Here is a 17483-nt window from a genome sequence, read left to right as displayed (position 1 = left end):
AGATTGGCCAGGATCTGGTCATTTAGCGGAAAAGCGGGGAATCTGCACTTTGATATCGCTCATACCTATGTTGGCGTGGAGCTAGTGTTCTTGTATCTGAGTCATTATCTCCAGCATTTTGTTCAAATTTACGTATGTTGCTTGTCAGGTGTCCTTCTAGATGGTGGGCTTATGGAGGGGGCTTGGGACACCTGAACGCCGCAGTTTCGGCCTTTTGTTCGAGTTCTTAACAGTTTCAAGGTTAAATTGTATTGGTTTGTGCTTATAGTTTTAGTCTTATATCTGCGCTGTAACTTGGGGGGAGGGGGGTGGAGGAGAACCTCGACATGCCACGAATATGGGGGTATGTTGGAGTTCTGGGCCTCTTAAGGATGCTAAATGTAAGTTGTGAGTGTGATTGGATTGCTAGCTGGTATGTCTGGTGTGCATGGTGTGTATGTGTAGGGGGGTGGCGGTTGAGGACGGGGGGGGAGAACAGAAGGAATTCCTAGGAGGAGAGCATGTATTCTTGGATGGGGAACAGTCTATACTGGACAATGTTGTAGTAGGGTCTGTGTTGTTTCCTTATGATCCTGGAGGCTCAGGCTGGGGAGCCGAGGGATTCCCAACACGGACATTTTCTTTGCAAAATTCATTTGGGCTGGGTCTATAGGACCCTAGTACGATGGCTGCTGTAAAATTCACTTCTCTTAATGTAGATGGCATTCATTCCTCAATCAAAAGAAAGAAGCTCTTGATGGCATTTAAGCGCATGAATGCGCAAGTAGTGTTCCTTCAGGAAACCCATTTATCAGCGGGCGAACACGCTAAACTGAAAAGAGAGTGGGTGGGACAATGTTTCTTCTCTTCTTATAATTCACGAAGACGAGGTGTAGCAATACTAATTCATAAGCAATTGCCTTTTCAATCGGAAAGGGGTCTGGCAGGACCCGGAAGGCCGTTACATCATTGTCCAGGGATTGTGTAACCAACAAAAAGTGATCTTTTGTAATGTATATGCACCAAATGTTTATAATCATGATTTTTTCACACACTTGATGGGGATGTTGAGGGAATTCACAGACTATGCACTGTTGATAGAGGGAGATCTCAATTATGTGGCTAATAAACAAGAGGATTGCCGACCACCTAAGTCTGTGGAGCCCGGAGATACTCAAAAGGGACCAAATTTTCTGTGCCAAGAGTTATGTTTATTAGATATATGGCGGACTTTGCATCCGGGGGAACAGTACTACACTTTTTTTTCTCATCCGCATGGGTCATATTCTCGACTAGATTACTTTTTGATTTCCGATTTCTTATTCCCCAAAACGTCGATGGCCACTATAGGTACAATAGCCTTGTCTGATCACGCTCCGGTATCAGTCATTATTACTTTAGGCCACACCCCGAAACCTCCCTTTTCATGGCATATGCCCCCTGGTCTACTCCTGGATAAGGAATTTTCACGTTTCCTTTAGGAGCGATGGGAGGACTACACACTCTTAAATTCGAGTTCGGATCTAACGCCCGGGATTTTTTGGGAAGTGGGAAAGGCGGTGATGCGCGGGCATATCATAGCATATGTTGCCACTCAGAATAAGGCTAGAAATGCTGACATACTCAAACTTACTGCAGAGTTGAAAGCCGCCCAACTTCGCCATATACAGGTGATGTCTGAGACTAGTAAACGGGAGGTGGAGGGTATTCGCGAAACGCTCTTACATCAGAGAGCGTCCAAATCTTTGCGATATTACCAATTTCAGTTATATCGCTATGGTAATAGATCCAGTAAGTTGTTAGCTAATCTAGTGCGTGTGCGTGGTCCTAAATCCTTCATCACCAGTATTAAGGAACAAAATGGGGCGTGCCATGTCACTGTGCAAGCAATAGCAGACCGCTTTCATGAATATTATAGTAAATTATATGGGGATAAACCAAGTAATGATGAAATGAGGGAAGCATTTTTTGGGAATTTGCCCTGGCCTCGGTTTACTGCAGATCAACAGGTCATGCTAAATAAACCAATAGTAGAAACGGAAATTCATGCAGTTATACATGGCTTGAAGCCAGGCAAGGCGGCAGGGCTGGATGGATTAGGACCTGAATTCTATAAGATCTTAAAATTTCCTGTGCTACCAGTGCTGAGGCAGTACTATAATGGCTTGCTTCAAGGGCAGACAGTTAATCCCATGGAAAATCAATCTACTATAGTTCTATTGCCGAAGCCGGGCAAGGACTTACAAGAAGTGGGTTCCTATCGGCTTATCTCTCTTCTTAATGGTGACCTGAAGATTCTTGCTGCTGTCCTTGCCGCTAGATTAAATTCCCTTTTGCCCTCTGTAATACATGAAGATCAAACGGGTTTTATTAAAGGGAGGCAGGGTGTAAAAAACGTGAGACGTCTGATTGGCCTGTTGAATTTTCATCTGACAGCGGAAGCGGTGGTTCTGAGCCTGGATGCGGAGAAGGCTTTTGATTCCCTTTCTTGGAATTATTTATTCTGGGCTCTACAGCCTTATGGTATCTCTGGTCCTTTTCTCACTTGGTTGCAGGCATTGTATACTAATCCTAGTGCTCGTATCCTTATAAATGGGGCCTTGTCAACACCTTTTCCTATTCAATGTGGGGTACGACAGGGGTGCCCTCTTTCGCCTCTTTTATTTGTTTTGGCGTTAGAGCCTCTGGCTATTAAATTGCGAATAGATGGGGAGTTTAAGGGCCTTCGACTGGGGAGACATTTGATGAAATTGGCACTGTTTGCTGACGACATTTTGTTGTTTGTTGGCAATCCAAGAATTAGTATTCCAGTTATTATCCGCCACTTTATCTCTTTTCACAGCATAGCGGGCTTGACAATTAATTTTGCAAAGTCGGAGGCTCTGGCGTTAAATCCTAGTGTACAGAGTTAGTGGACGGGGGATTTTCCATTTACTTGGGCCCAAAACAAAATAAAATATCTGGGGGTTTGGATACCATGTGATCTTGCAGACCTTTATGAGTTAAATGTTTCAAAAACTATCGCAGGGTTAGCAGCCCAACTCCAGTCCTGGTGGACCCTGCCTCTTTCCCTATTTGGCAGATGTGCTCTGATTAAAATGGTTTTAATGCCGAAGTTACTCTATAAGATGCACATGTTGCCTTGTTGGCTATCGGGTAGGGACATCAATTGGTTACAAGCAGCTTTCCAAAAGTTTGTGTGGGCTGGAAAGAGGGCTCGGCTGAATTATAAGGTGTTAACATACTCTAGTGGGGAGGGGGGCCTAGGTCTGCCAGATATCCGACTCTTTAATGCAGCCTGTCAGCTACTTTTTATAGGTGAATGGCTACTTGATCGCTATACTTACTGTGAAGATGGGCTAGTCATTAGTATGGTTTCTCCGTGGTCCCCACTATACCTTATGCAAGCTACTAACACTGTATATAGTTCCTTACAAATCCCGCGTAGTTTGGTTCACCCCTGCCGCCAGGCTTGGCGATGGATTCGGGCACAGGGAGGCTTGATGGGACTCGTCTCTCTCTTAATGCTGTTGTTGGGTAATTGGGATTTTCCCCCAGGGCGTGAACATTACGTTATTTTTGACGACTGGCTACAAAAAGGACTCCCGTTTACTTATCAATTTTATTCTGAGGACACACCACTAGTGCAAGACTTTGCATCGTTGGCCACAGACTATGAATTACCAGCGAAGCACTTTTTTGCATACTTACAAACACGCCATTACTTGCACAGTTTCAAATGGACAGAAGATCAGTACCGACGGGAACGTCTATTTGCCCAGTGTTTCTTTGATGCGGCCTTAAAGCAAAATTCAATCAAAGGATGGTGCACAGTGGGTAGGCGATATCGTTCGCCTCGGCATCTCTCCTACCTAGCACAATATTGGGCTGAGATGGGGGCGACTGATGTTTCCTCATCTTACTTGCTTTCATGTTTCAAAAATATGCAAAAAAGTTTGCCGGATTTATCTCTTCAGGAACTACAGTTTAAAATTTTACATCATATTATTTGTGATGACGTGCGTCGTTATCAAATGAGGAGGCTTACATCGCCCACGTGCATCAAATGCAATCAAGATAGAGGAACTTTGGTCCACCGATTGTTTAAGTGTTCACAGTTGGCAGGGTTTTGGAATGAAGTATTGGCCGTTGTGGCTCAATGTACACATTCAACCATTGGCAGGAGTGCTAAACTTCTTCTGTCGGGCCTGTGGGGTGTTGTACCAGTCTATCAGGTCTCTTTGGATAAGTTTGGCCATACTGCTATATTACTGGCTTGCTGTGCGGTCCTGGCAGACTGGATACAACCAAATATACTCCCACAAAGGCATGGTTCTACCGACTTGCATCCTCTATGCAAATGGAGAGATTAACCTCAATGCATGGCTTGCGGCCGTTGGACCTGGACTACAGACAATATTGGGCTACTTCTTTCACCTTAATGTGGCTGGAAATCCAAATTTATTTGCTTTCCATGGGCTATCAGTCTTCATGGACATGATTATACTATGCCAGTTTATAATGTACTGCTTTATCTGATTTTCCTCGGAAAGAGTATGTCTTGCCAGTCCTATAAGTTACTCTCGTAGGGGTTTGGGGAGGAGGGGGAGGGGATTGGCTGCGTGTGTGTATGAGATGAATGGAGTGAGTGGGATGTGTGATTGATTTAGCTGATTTTGTCTGGTGGTCTACATCCGCCAGAATTTGAAAAGGAGTGGGGCAGTGTGCCTGGTAACAGGTGGACGAATAATGAGGGGGTGTGGTTTTGATACTATTGTTGATTTGTTGTTGGATATCTGGCACCTTCTATGCGTTTTGAGGACTGTACTGTCTTGACTCTTCAATAAAAATGATTTTGACAAAAAAAGAATCGCATGCCCAGGAGAGGTGCCTGAGTGCGCATCGGGAGAGCGGGCACTTGCCTCGGAGCGCCGGCTCTCCCGCGCACTTTACTGAATGGGCCTATATGTTAATACTTATGGCTTACTAACCCCTGGTCCCAACTTCAGGCGATATCCCTCTGTTCACCCCTGAAGCAGACGCTGGCTGGAGGTCTGGGGAATGTGTGCATGGAAGGAGACTTGCTTTCTGGGTTTGGTACTGGCAGAGCAGGCAGTGGTCCAGGAAGGAAGCTTGCTTCTGGCACTGGTACTTGCGGGCTATCTGGGGCTTGCTCTCTTCCCTCACCGTCTTAGACCCTGTGTCATTCTCTGAACCTGAGCAGGGCGTCTCCTCTCTCCAGTCTCCTGGCCACACCTAGTCTCCCTCCTTGATAGCAGAGGGTGCTGGTCTGCTTCAGACTCCCATTTCGCTCTTCTGGTGTCCCTCCCCTGGTTTCAGGGTTGCTCTCAGGGTTCACTTCTTGTTTTTTGCTTCTTCTCCTTATTTGCCCCCTGTCTTTTACTTTCCAGCTGATAAATATGCATAAGCTCATGCATAATCATGTGGTGGGTAGAGGGCATTTACCCTCCCCATTTCTTGGGGGGGGGGTCCTGCTATGTTGCAGGTTTTTTTCCCTGTCCCCGTTTCTTCAGGGGTAGTACTGTCACGTCTGTATGCCATGCTGTGTACCAGTCAGTGTTTTTCTCCATCTCAGACTGCCCCTCCCTTTCTTCCCAGGGTGGGGGTCCTTCTGACCTCTGGACTTGCTTGACTGGTTCATGACTCCTGCTTAGGAGCTTAAGTTGCTGCATTGTCTCTCTGCCTTGATTTTTATTTACACAGGCATTTACAAACAGGTAAATCTAAATAAAGTAACCTTCAGTGTAAATTCTCATCTGGGCAAGGTCTCTTCTTTTTCCACTGTCAGTATTTGGTCTGCATATTTCTTGGCTATTATGATTCATATTTGTGCTTTCAGTGATAAAACATGGGATATCTCCCTACAGATCTGTTCAATAGATCCCTAGAAATGGGAGTGGGGCCACAAGATTGGAGAAGAGCGATTGTGGTTCCAGTTCACAAGAGTGGTAGCAGAGAGAAGACTGGAAACTACAGGCGAGTTAGCCTCACCTCTGTCCATGGATTCACCAGAGCAAAGTCCTGGCGGTCAAATCTGATTGGGTTTTTTTTTTATTGGGTGACTAGAGAATTGGATTTCAGCTTTTGATATGGTCTCGCATAGGAGTCTTGTGAATAAAATGAGACGCTTGGGAGTGAGCGGGAAGGGGGTGGAATAGATTACAAACTGGTTGACTGATAGGAGACAGCATGTAATGGTAACTGGAACCTGTTCTGAAGAGAATGCCACAGAGATCAGTTTTAGGACCGGCTCTGTTCAATATCTTTGTGAGTGACATTGCAGAAGGGATAGAAGGTAAAATATGTCTATTTGTGGATGATACTAAGATCTGCAACAGAGTGAACATGCCTGAAGGAGTAAAGAGAATGAAAACTGATTTAAGAAAGCTTGAAGATTGGTTGAAGATTTGGCAGCTGAGTTTCAGTGCCAAGAAATACAGAGTCATGCATCTGGAATGCGGTAATCCAAGAGAGCTGTATATGATGGGGGGGAGAAAGGCTGATGAGCACGGACCAAGAGAAGGATCTTGAGGTAATAGTGTCTGGCAATGTGAAGATGGAGAAGCATTGTAACAAAGCAATAGCTAAAGCCAGAAGAATGCTGGGCCGCATAGAGAGAGGATGTTAAGCGCCATGCCATTTTTTAGGATGCTTATGGCCAGGGAGACAAGAATACTTAGATTTTCAGTGTAAAACAATCTTTTATTGAACAATATAAGTATTCCTGGGAGATGCTGATGCCATGCCGTCCACCAGCATCTCATCGTATACAGGAAGTGATCCTTCTTTTATAGATAACATACAATATTGTGGAAGCTTCTAGACTTGCGTGACTGCCCAAAGAATCATTTACATAGGTTGTCATGTCAACTGCATGATAAGATCATCCCTAGCTACCCCTGATTAGTTTTCCCAGGAGGTGGTGCCCATTTGCCCTCACTCTCGAGATAGTCCTTTGTTCTGTTAAAATCTTACTGGTCAAGATAATTAACACATCTGTAGCTGTGTTGATAAAAACTCCTGAGAATAGTGCCTGAAGCTCCCGCCGTTGGTTTCTTCTTTGTGACCCTATGAATAGGCATCACCTTTCTGGTGCCAGCTTGTCTGCCTTTGTAGATTTCCAGGGAAATTCTGCAAGTCATGCTCAGAAAGTCACTAAGAGTTCATTCAGCCGAGGCAGGCTAAAGAAAAGTAGAGGATTCTGGGGATTTGCTTCTCCATGTTGGTTTTCTGTTCAGGCATACTCATCAAGGAATAACCAGTAAGAAAAAGGAGGTGATAATGCCCTTGCATGGGTCCTTGATGAGGCCTCATCTGAAGTACTGTGTTCAGTTCTGGAGCCCGTATCTCAAAAAGGATAGAGATAGAATAGAGGAGGTCCAGAGAAGGGCAACCAGAATGGTGTGGGGTCAGTATCGGAAGACTTATGAGGAGAGGGTGAAGGATCCAAATATGGATACTCTGGAAGAGAGGAGGTGCAGGGAAGATATGATACAGACCTCCAGATTTTCAGGTTTTAATGATGCACAGACTTCAGACCTTTTCCACTGGAAAGAAATCATTAGAACTAGGGGTCATGAAATGAAACTCCAGGGTGGATGACTCAGAACCAAAGACATGAAATAATTCTTCACGGAGAGGGTAGTGGATGCCTGGAATGCCCTTCCGGAGGAGGTGGTAAAGATGAAAACAGTCAAAGAATTCAAAGGGGCATGGGATAAACACTGTGGATCCCTAAAGGCTAGAGGATGGAAGTGAGGAAAAGGGTGCAGGGGGTAACTTGCTGGTGTAATGTTTACTACCCTTGACAAATAAGCCTTGATGCTTTTGATGCAACTGAAATATTGCTCTCCACTTCAGTGGCATAGGAAAAGGAGAGTTGGATTCGGACAACAACCAACGGGGGCCCTGACTTTTACAGTCTGGGGAACTGGTAAGCATGGGGATAACCTGCAGGAACAGCAGTTACTACCCTTAACAGAAGGCATGGGATTACTACCCTTAACCAATAAGCCTTGATGCTTTTGATGCAACTGCAACATTGCTCTTTCCTTTGATGATGGTGGGGGTGGGGTGGGTGTAAGAGGAATTGGATTCAGATGACAACCAATATGGGCCCTGATATATAGGGTCTGGGGGGACCAATATGCAGATATAAGGGAACAAGCACAGGACTGCTTCTAAGGCCATGCTCGTAAGCAAAACACATCAAGCAGCACTGTCTGAATTTTCAGGAAGGCTCATCACCTAGTAAAAATGTTACTAGCAGTACATTTTTATAGGTTATCATAAGACTTGGGGATAACTGCTCAGAATGGCAGTTGCAACCCATAAAAGAAACATGGTGGTAACTTGCAGATACTACCATAAGAAGTTCGTTGGGAAGACTGGATGGGCCATTTGGTCCTTTTCTGCCATCATTACTATGTTACTTTGTTTTAATGCTCAGATTAAACATTTTTTAAACCCCTGATGCTGCTAGCTAATGATATGCTAATGTATCGGGAATTTTAAAAAGTGGGTTGCCTGTAAAATGTGCGTTTGGCCTGTGCCAAATGCACATTTTAACTTGAGAAAGGGCGTTACCTGTATGTACCCAGATCAATCTAGACTCCTTGGTTTTGCCTCTGTGCCAGCAGATAGAGACAGAAAAAGTTTCACTGACACTGTTCTCTGTCTCCAGCAGATGGTGTAAAACCTGCAGTCTTGAGAGAAAGCAACAAAAAAAAAAAAGATTAAAAGAAAATTTCTGGATCCTCCCAAGGGTTTATGAGGTCCTGGTGGGGCCACCCCCCCTGGTTTGAGGCGGACAAGCAGGGGGTTGATGACCCTTCTGATAGCTCAGTCCGGCGGTCCATGGGGTGTTCATCTGGTGTTCCAAATCCCTCACCACCCATGAGATAGCGGTGGAACCTGCTGGCAGTTCTGCACTACAAGCCCAATGAAGCAGGGAAGTATTCCTTTTATACAGTTTGTCCTGGGCTGGGTTGCTAAAGTTTGGCAAAAGGAGACGGATTTATCCAGTCTGACTCTTTTCTGATCTGCCATGTGGCCTGCGCTCCTGGAACCAGAACCTCTGCACCAAAGGAAAGTATTGGTTTCTATGTTTCTTTATTTGTTCTTAGAGAGGAAAAAAAAAAAAAAGAACAAGGAACTAGTTAGACTAAGGAATCTGTGCAGCAGTGGGGTTTTGGAGGGAGGGGGAGGAGCTATCTTAATAACTCAGAGAGCGATGGAGTTTTTCAGTAAATGTCTGCAGAGGAGTCTGTGTGTTGGCTCCATTGTGCTGAAGGATTGTAGGATTGTTCCCCCGCTTGCCGTCGAGGTGCTGGTGGTGCCGTGGGTGCGTGAGGAACAGTGTGTGCATGCGGCAAAAGCAGCATGGCATTTGGAGGTCTGCATCGAGCATAGCTACACTGGTAGAACAAGCCTTGCGGGTGATGGGGTTTAACTCTGAGGCTTTCCCCGTCAGCATGGAAACGGTGGCCATTTTCGATTCCCTAGCAATGTCGGCGGGAGAGGCAAGTGAATCCCCTCCTCAAATATCACTGGCAGTTCCCTGTCCTGCGGATGTACAGAGAGGCACTTGCACTGTGTCTCTAGTTCTGGTAGAGGTCTTCTGCCGGTTTTAATTTGCTTATGCGCAAAGCTTGTTTAGCGGAAAAAGCAGCTAGGGATGCTGGCTCTCGGCCCCAGTCTCCATGGATTCTTGGTCAGTCAAGAGGCCTGAGCTGTTGAGAAGCTCTTCAGGCCTTCAATGATTTTCGGTGCTGGATTTTGAACGGATCTGGGCCCAAATGCGCTGAAGGTGCAGGCAAACTTTGCTTAGCTGTGTGGTAGGCCTCAGCAGTGGTTCCTTTCCCTCATTCGTAGGCTTGTGCATGCATTCTCGCCGTGTGGTGGTTGCATGCGCAAGGACCTGAGCGAGTAAGACCGCAGCCTAGATTTGAGCGCGTACGTCTGCAAGCTAGACTTGACCATATATTTGCGCAAATCCTTGAGCATGTATTTGCGTAGATACTCATGCGCGTAAAGCCCATGACCTAGACTGGAGTGCGTATTTGTGCGGGTACTTGTGCGCACACGATCACAGTCTATATGAGCACATATTTATGCATGTACTTATGCGTGTAAGACTGCGACCTAGTCATGAGTGGGTATTTGCGCGCATCCTGGAGGGGTGTGCATGTACACCAGGTGTCATTGATGTGCACACATGAGACCACCTAGAACCAAATTTCAGGAGAGCTAGGTACCGGAGATGAACAGGTACAAGTGCCATATTGTCTATTAGGCTTACCATCTGATAGCAAGTCAGTCCTCTCCCTCCATTTGTGTCAGCGCTGTTTAGATGCTCAAAGCGATTTGACTACTACAACTTTTGCCCATGTTGGGACATCCCTATGGCCTATGATGTCTCTGGAGGGGAGTAGAGTGGGAAGCGAGGCAAAGGTCAGTTCTCCATCTCCCTTGTTACCGAGGGCAGAAGCTTCCCTGAGAGAGAGAGGTTGGAAAGAGCAAGTTTGAGCCTTTGGGCTCTGGTATAGATTCATCCGCCTGCGTAGAATGTTTCTAGGGCCTGCAGACCTTTCTGAAGGGGCGCCCAGCGAAAGCAAAGCGTCCTATTATGTAAGAATTGCATGCTCGGGCCTCCCATTTGTCAGTCACAGTGGTCATGTTCAAGGGGATGTGGATCTTGAGACATTGGAGGATTCCAATGTGGAATTCTCACCTCTAGAAGAGGGAGAAATTGCAGATAATTGAGAGCCGCTTCGGATTCTGCTCAGATTTTTTCTTTTTTCACAAAGATGTCTTACTGAATATGTTGGCTCAGACCCGGAACACACTCGGCATGGCCCAAGTCTTTTGGCTTAGACCCTGAACATGTTTACTTTGGCCGGAGGTCAATGTTAAGTTAAGCGTCCTGTTTCTTTCTCCCCTGTATCCAATTCAAGAGATATTGAATTTAAATAATGTAAATGTGTCTGTCAAAGCTCTGTGTTTCCGCATGGAGACTCTGAGGTCCAACTCTTAGGTCCGTCATAGCGGTGGGTAAGGGAGAGTTCTTGGCATCTCTCGCCTTGACAGAGGTGTATCTGCACATAGCCATTAGGCCAGAGCCCCAGAGATTCCTGAGGTTCATAGTTCTAAAGGAATATTTTCGGTTTTGAGCCCTTCCCTTTGCTGGTGACGGCTCCATGTACCTTCACCAAAATGATGTGGTGGGGGCGGCTGCATTGCAAAAGAAGGGTGTGATGGTGCATCCTTATCTGGATGACTGGCTCATTTGTGTGAAATCAGAGAGCCTCTGTCGACAATAAATACAAAAGGTGCTTGAAATCTCTAGGGTGGGTGGTGAACCTAGCAACGAGCCATTTAGTCCTCTTTCAAACTCTGGAGTATCTGAGAGCCCAATTCAACACACTGACAGAGAGAGTGTCTCTCACAGAGAGAGATTGCTGAAATTGCAGAGTCAGATTAGGCTTCTATTTGAGCTTTCAGTACCCAAGGTCTGGGACTATTTATAGGTCCAGGGTTCTATGGCATCCACATTAGAATTAATGCTTTGGGCATTTGCACATATGCAGCGCCTGCAGGGGCCTCTTCTCTCCCACTGGAATCCGTTATTGGAAGAGTTTCATCTTCCTTTTCTTTTAGAGTGGGAAGCCAGGGATAGTCTTTTATGGTAGCTTATTCACAACAATCTCGACTATGGTGCGGAATTGAAGGTTCTGTATTGGGTGATAGTCACCACCGATGCAAGCCTATCCAGATGGAGAGCAGTGTGGCAAGATCAGTAGGTAAAGGGCCAGTGGTCAAAACAGGAGGCCTCATGGTCTATCAGTCAGAGATGAGAGGGGTGCATGTCACATTGCTTGCCTGTCTGTCAAGGTTATGCAGCCATCCAATACACTTCCTATCAGACTATATGATGATGATGGCCTACATTAACCGTCAAGGCAGAACCAAGAATCAGTCAGTAGCTTGAGAGGCCTGGGAGTTGATTTCTCTGGGCAGAGCAGCATTTGGAGCAGCTGGCAGCTTCTCACATTGCCTGAGTGAACAATGTTCAGGTGGATTTTCTCAGAGAAAGTTAGACTCCGAGGATTGGGAGCTGTTGGAGGCAACAGTCTGTTTCATTCACAGAAAATGGGGGTATCCTGACCAAAGAGAACTCCAAGGCATCACAGTTTTACAGCCACTGAACAGAACACGGTATGGAAGGAATCAAAACTCTCATGCTGCCATGGAATCGAGGGATTACTCTTTGCTTCCCTCTGTGGCCTCTGGTGGATAGAGAAACATTTGGGCAACATTTATTTTTTAAATTTATTTAGCCATTTTATATACCATCGTTCTAAATAAAAGATTACAATAGTTTACAACATGACGTACATATTATAGATCAATGTACATTGACTGGAAGAGGTCAGAAATGTATATTTTAAGTGACGTTGTCCTTGAAGGTGCATGCTCTGAGTTCAGATGATATTGTTAGGTTATAGGCATTTTGAAATAATCATGTTTTTAGGTAACATTTGAATTTCTTTGTGTCTGGAGTCAGTTGTAGAGATTCAAGCAGAGAGTTCCATAATTTTGGGCCTGCTATTGAGAAAACACGATCTCTTATTTTAGTTAGGTGAGTGTTCTGTAATTAAGTCACAGCTAGTAATCCTTTTTTGAGATCTTATTGATCTCTGTGGCTTGTATGATTGTAGGGCTACACCTATCAAGCCAGAGTTGTTAAAGTGGACGGTGGAGTGTATTAATGTTAGGACTTTGTAGTTGATATGGGATTGAACAGTTAGCCAGTGAAGAGCTATCAGAGAATGTGAGATGTGATCAAATTTCTTCGATCCTGTTAAGAGTCTAGGAGTTGCATTTTGTAATAATTGTAGTTTGTTTTTTTTATAAGACAGTTGGGTATGCCGAGTAGCAGAGAGTTCCAGTAATCTAAGTTTGAGAAGATGAGGGTCTGCAGGACCGTGCAGAAATTTGCATGAGCCTGGTAGCTCCAGGGCGGCCACATCGACCATGCTTCCTAGATCTGATCAACATAGGCACAGATGGGCCCCTGAGGATTGGACATTGGTTGACTCTTTTCTACCAGGGCCCAATATTTTTGGGTCAGATGGCTCACTTTTGTCTCGCTGCTTTACTTCTGAGAGGAGACATCTGAGATGGAGGGGATATTACAAAGTGGTTATTTCCAATTTATTACAGGCTAGGCGACCTTCTACATCCATGACATATGGGCGAATTTGGAAGGTCTTCGAGTCCTGGTCTGCTGTTGACAGAGTGCAGCCTCAGCCTGTTCAGGCTATGGTGTCACATATTTTGACTTTTCTACAGAAAGGTTCTGGTCAGGGCACTGGCCTTTAACGCTCTGAGAATAGAGGTAGTGACACTGGGTTGTCTCCGGGGTAAGGTGCAAGAGTATCCTCTGTCTGCATATCTGGATGTTCTACGGTTCCTTAGGGGAGCTATGAACTTGGGTCCTCAGGTGCGGTACATTTGTCCGTCTTGGAATCTGAATCTAGTCCTTAGCAGATTGTGTGAGGCTTGGTTTGAACCTCTAAAGAAAGCTATGGTTATGACTCTGAAAGTGGTTTTCTTGGTGGGTATTTGTTCAGCCAGGAGAATTTCGGAGCTCCAGGCACTGTCATGTCAAGATTCCTTTCTACAGATGTCAGATTTGGGGGTATCTTTATGCATGTTGTAGTCTTTTCTGCCTGAGGTAATCTCTGTGTTCCATCTTAGACAGTTGAGCTTCCAGCTTTTCCAGATTTGGATTCCTCTTCATCTCACGCGGGGGAGCTTATGCTCTTAAATGGGAGGCATGCATTACTGAGGTATCTAAAGGTCATTTATGATTTCCGTAGATTTCATCCGATCTATGTAAATCGGATCACTTCTTTGTACTGTGGAGTGTCCCAAATAAGGGAAGTAAGGCATCTAAGGCTACAGTTGTGCAGTGGCTGAAGGAAGTGATTGAGTTGACTTACATTTCTAAAGGGTGCCCACTGCTGAGGGGTTTAGGGATGCACTCAATACATTCTCAGGTGACTTCCTGGGCTGAGTCAAAACAGGTTTCTCTGCATGAAATTTACTGTTTGGCTACTAGGAAATTGTTGCACACTTTTGCTAGGCATTGTCGCTTGGATGTCGAGGCTCCGACTTCCATGTGCTTTGGTGAGAGTTCTACAAGCAGAACTCTCCATGTTCCACCCGAGTTAAGAGGAGCTTAGGTACATCCCAGGACATACAGGGAAAGGAAAATTAGTTTTTTACCTGTTAATTTTCATTACTGTAGTATCACAGATCAGTCCAGAGTCCCGCCTATTTACTAGGGGGAAGAGTTCACTGCTCATACTGTTGCTTTGTATATATTGCGGAGTTGTTGGAGGTTTTCAATTCTGATCTCTTATGTTAAATTTAGAAAATGAATTTTCCATTTTCCTTTTGGGCACCTCACCTTCTTCTAGCTCGTTGTAGGGGAGGGAGTTTGCTTAGAAATTTTTGATTGTTTCTGTCATCTTGACTTGGGTACAGCTCAGTACTGAGGGGCTGCAAGTGGCATACTGGGTTATGTACAGTGTCAGTGAAACTTTCTCTGTCTCCATCTGCTGGTAGGGAGCCAAATCCCAGGAGGCTGGACTGATCTGTGGTACCTCAGGAATGAAAATTAGCAGATAAGAACCAATTTTCCGACTTTGACAGAGAGATCAGCTCCAAGTAAGCAGCGATAGCAGCCGCCACTTAACCAGATAAATACTGATTTATTGGGCAGTTGCCACTATTTACTTGGATAAGTTAGTACTTATCCGCGAACATTTTTAAAGTTTTAAAACTTTTTTCCTCTGTTTTAGGGATTTTAAGTGTCAGCACAGTAGTGCCAGAAGTTAACTTTCCAGCGCTAAGAGAGGTGCGTTGTGCAAATGCTGGGATTTCCAGGCACTAAGCAGTTTAGGAATGCACATTTTCTGCTTGCAAAACTCCTTGCTGTATTGGCAATAATTTTTGTGCACAGAAAATGTGTGTTCACGTGCAGGCAGAAAAGTGCATTCAGCTGAACACATCTTTCTGCACCGGCCTGCAAGTGTCAGTAATCTATCACCTTTCCTTGTAGCAACAGCATTCCCCTGATTTTGTCTCCTTCCCCACCTCTGATTCCACACTCCCATTGATTAACTATCCATAGCAGCATCAGAGGTAGGGGGTAAGGTTGCTCCCTGTCATAAGAAACAGGCTAATTCAGACCTAGATTTAGGAATAGGCATTGGAGGCATCTGCCTATGCTGACAATTTTTCATGCTACTACCAAGGTTTGACAACAGCAGCAACTTCAGGAAAAGAAATCTAGCACACTTGGAGGCCCGGCAGTGATCCCATTCCTCCTCCCATGTAGGAAACCCATGCACATGGCAGGCCACAACAGGACCTCCAAGCATGCGAAGGCTGGAAGGCCCCATGCTGAATTTCTTTTCCAGAGCTTCCTGCTGTTGTCATGCCAGCCCACCTCTGAGTTGAAGTGAGGATCTCTCTCTTCCCCCCCCCCACCTCCCACCTCCTAATTGCCTATAGGCACCCACAAAGCCGGCCTTGGGATTTACCCTGAGGCATGTAGGAGCTTGTGATTCTGATTGTCCTATTGATTCCCTAAGAAAATCAGAACTACAAATCCTGGCATGCAGTGGATAAAACTAGGACTAGATTAGCTTGTTCCTATGACATGGAGCCAAGTGGCAGTCCTAGATGAGGGGGAGGGGGGGGGGGATATGAGTGAGTGCAAGGTCTGTAAATTTAGTATGCGCTCACAAGACCTTCAGTGGTTTTATTCCCTCTTCCCATGTTGATTTTGTATTTGACAAGAGAACCCATGTGAGAGAGCAATAGAGTCATGTGGGGCCTGTGAGCAAACGCTGGACTGGCAGGCTCTATGCTTACCTACAGTACAAATTCTACTCCCTCTTCCCACCCTAGTGAATAGAAGCAGGCATTACAAATGCCATAATGCATTAGGATGTAAGTTCAAAAGTAGGCCGGGTCAAGTCTCTCATTTTGAAATGATCACCTAGCAGTTCTGGGAAGATTCAGGGGAGAGGACAAGGAAGGGGAGAAGACTGGAGAGGAGGGCTAGAGGGCAAGTTAAAGAAGGCGGAAATTAGGGGAAGTTTGAATGGGGAGAGCTAGTGAAGAACTGTGGAGGAGTGAGATGGGGGGTATACTTAAGCACAGAGGAGAAAGACTGGGGGAGGGAATAGCTTGGAAGAAGGAAGGCTCAGAAAGTCCCTCTTTTAGGTGAAAGGAGGTTCAAAGGTTGCTTGTGACAGGGGAAAGAGAAGGATGCATGGAAGTTTCTTGTGGGAGGGGAGGTGGAGAACTTGAAGGCTCTCTCTTTTGGGGGAGGGTGAGAGTGCACACTAGGAGGGGCCCTGTGCTGTTGGGGATATTGACAGGTATTTTACATTTGACAAGTACTGAAAACTTCTCTTGAATCTATTACCGACTTTTTGTGTTTTTTGTCTGATGGGACCTTAGCAAGATGGATGCAGAAAGACAAAGCAGAGGCACCCCCAACCTAAGTAAAGTGAGCAGATTTTCTGGCATTTCATTTGCTTCTCCTTGCTTTAGTATGTAGTTTGGGCTGGCATGTAACTGTTTTTTTCCTTTACAGGTAACTGGAGGGCTGTTTCCAACTGCAGTGTCTGAGGAAAAGCTTCAGGAAGCCAGACAGAAAGCTCAGAACCGGATATTTGGGTCAAGCCAGGTTTTTCACCTCATTGATGAGAAAAATGAGCAGAGTACAAACATATTATCAGAAATATTACAGGCCCATGTCAACCAAAAGTGAGTTGTACCCACCACCCTCCAAAAATACTCATGGGGCCGTTCAAACCAAATACCATTTAGCAAAGGTTTTATAAATAAACTGAGCTCCCTTAGTATGGATCCTAAAGGGAGTAACTAGGTTAGAAACTTGTTGCGTGGGAAGTAAGAAAGGGTAGTTTTAAATGGGATTCACTTCAAGGAGTAGGCACCACTAGTGATATGCCAGAGGGATTAGTCCTTGGATTTGTTCTTTTCAACATTTTTGTAAGCAATATTGCAGAAGGGCTATCAGGAAAGTTTTGTCTTTTTATGGATGTTATCAAAATCTGAAACAGGTTAGACACCCAGGAAGATGTAGAAACCAAGGGGAGGAGGGGATATAGCAAAGCCTGAGGCATGGTCTAGAGTCTATATAAACAAAAGATATATAACAACATTTTCTTACAAACTTTATTAACCTTTTAGGTCCTGCTCATTGAAGGAATTATTTCCTGATGCCCCTTTTTACATATCTTAGTTAACTAGACCCAAATATGGTATAAATATGGTATAAAAAAATTTGCAAGTAATTAAAAGTATATGAAAAAATGTTCCACTTGTGGAATGTTGGTACCTAAAAGGTTAACACAATACAAATTATCATAAAAATA

At 45.0% G+C, this 17483-nt stretch overlaps 1 protein-coding gene across 7 annotated transcripts in view; it reads left to right on the top strand.

The window, feature by feature from the left end:
- The window catches only part of TTC16 (tetratricopeptide repeat domain 16), a 131220-nt gene that overhangs the window by 4370 nt on the left and 109367 nt on the right, over nucleotides 1-17483 (top strand). For 5 of the 7 annotated variants that reach the window (XM_029611039.1, XM_029611038.1, XM_029611036.1 and 2 more), the window contains exons 2-4: nucleotides 14871-14926; nucleotides 16543-16591; nucleotides 16679-16851. In XM_029611039.1, coding sequence (XP_029466899.1) covers nucleotides 16547-16591; nucleotides 16679-16851 — 218 coding nt within the window. In that variant the 5' untranslated portion in view covers nucleotides 14871-14926; nucleotides 16543-16546. Of the gene's footprint in view, nucleotides 1-14870; nucleotides 14927-16542; nucleotides 16592-16678; nucleotides 16852-17483 lie in introns of those variants that run through there. The other 2 variants (XM_029611040.1, XM_029611043.1) reach the window with 2 other exon arrangements.

This window comes from Rhinatrema bivittatum, chromosome 8, assembly GCF_901001135.1.
Source record: "Rhinatrema bivittatum chromosome 8, aRhiBiv1.1, whole genome shotgun sequence".
NCBI lineage: Eukaryota > Metazoa > Chordata > Amphibia > Gymnophiona > Rhinatrematidae > Rhinatrema > Rhinatrema bivittatum.
The sequence above is the reverse complement of the archived record's forward strand: the minus strand, read 5'-3'. Positions and strand labels throughout refer to the sequence as shown.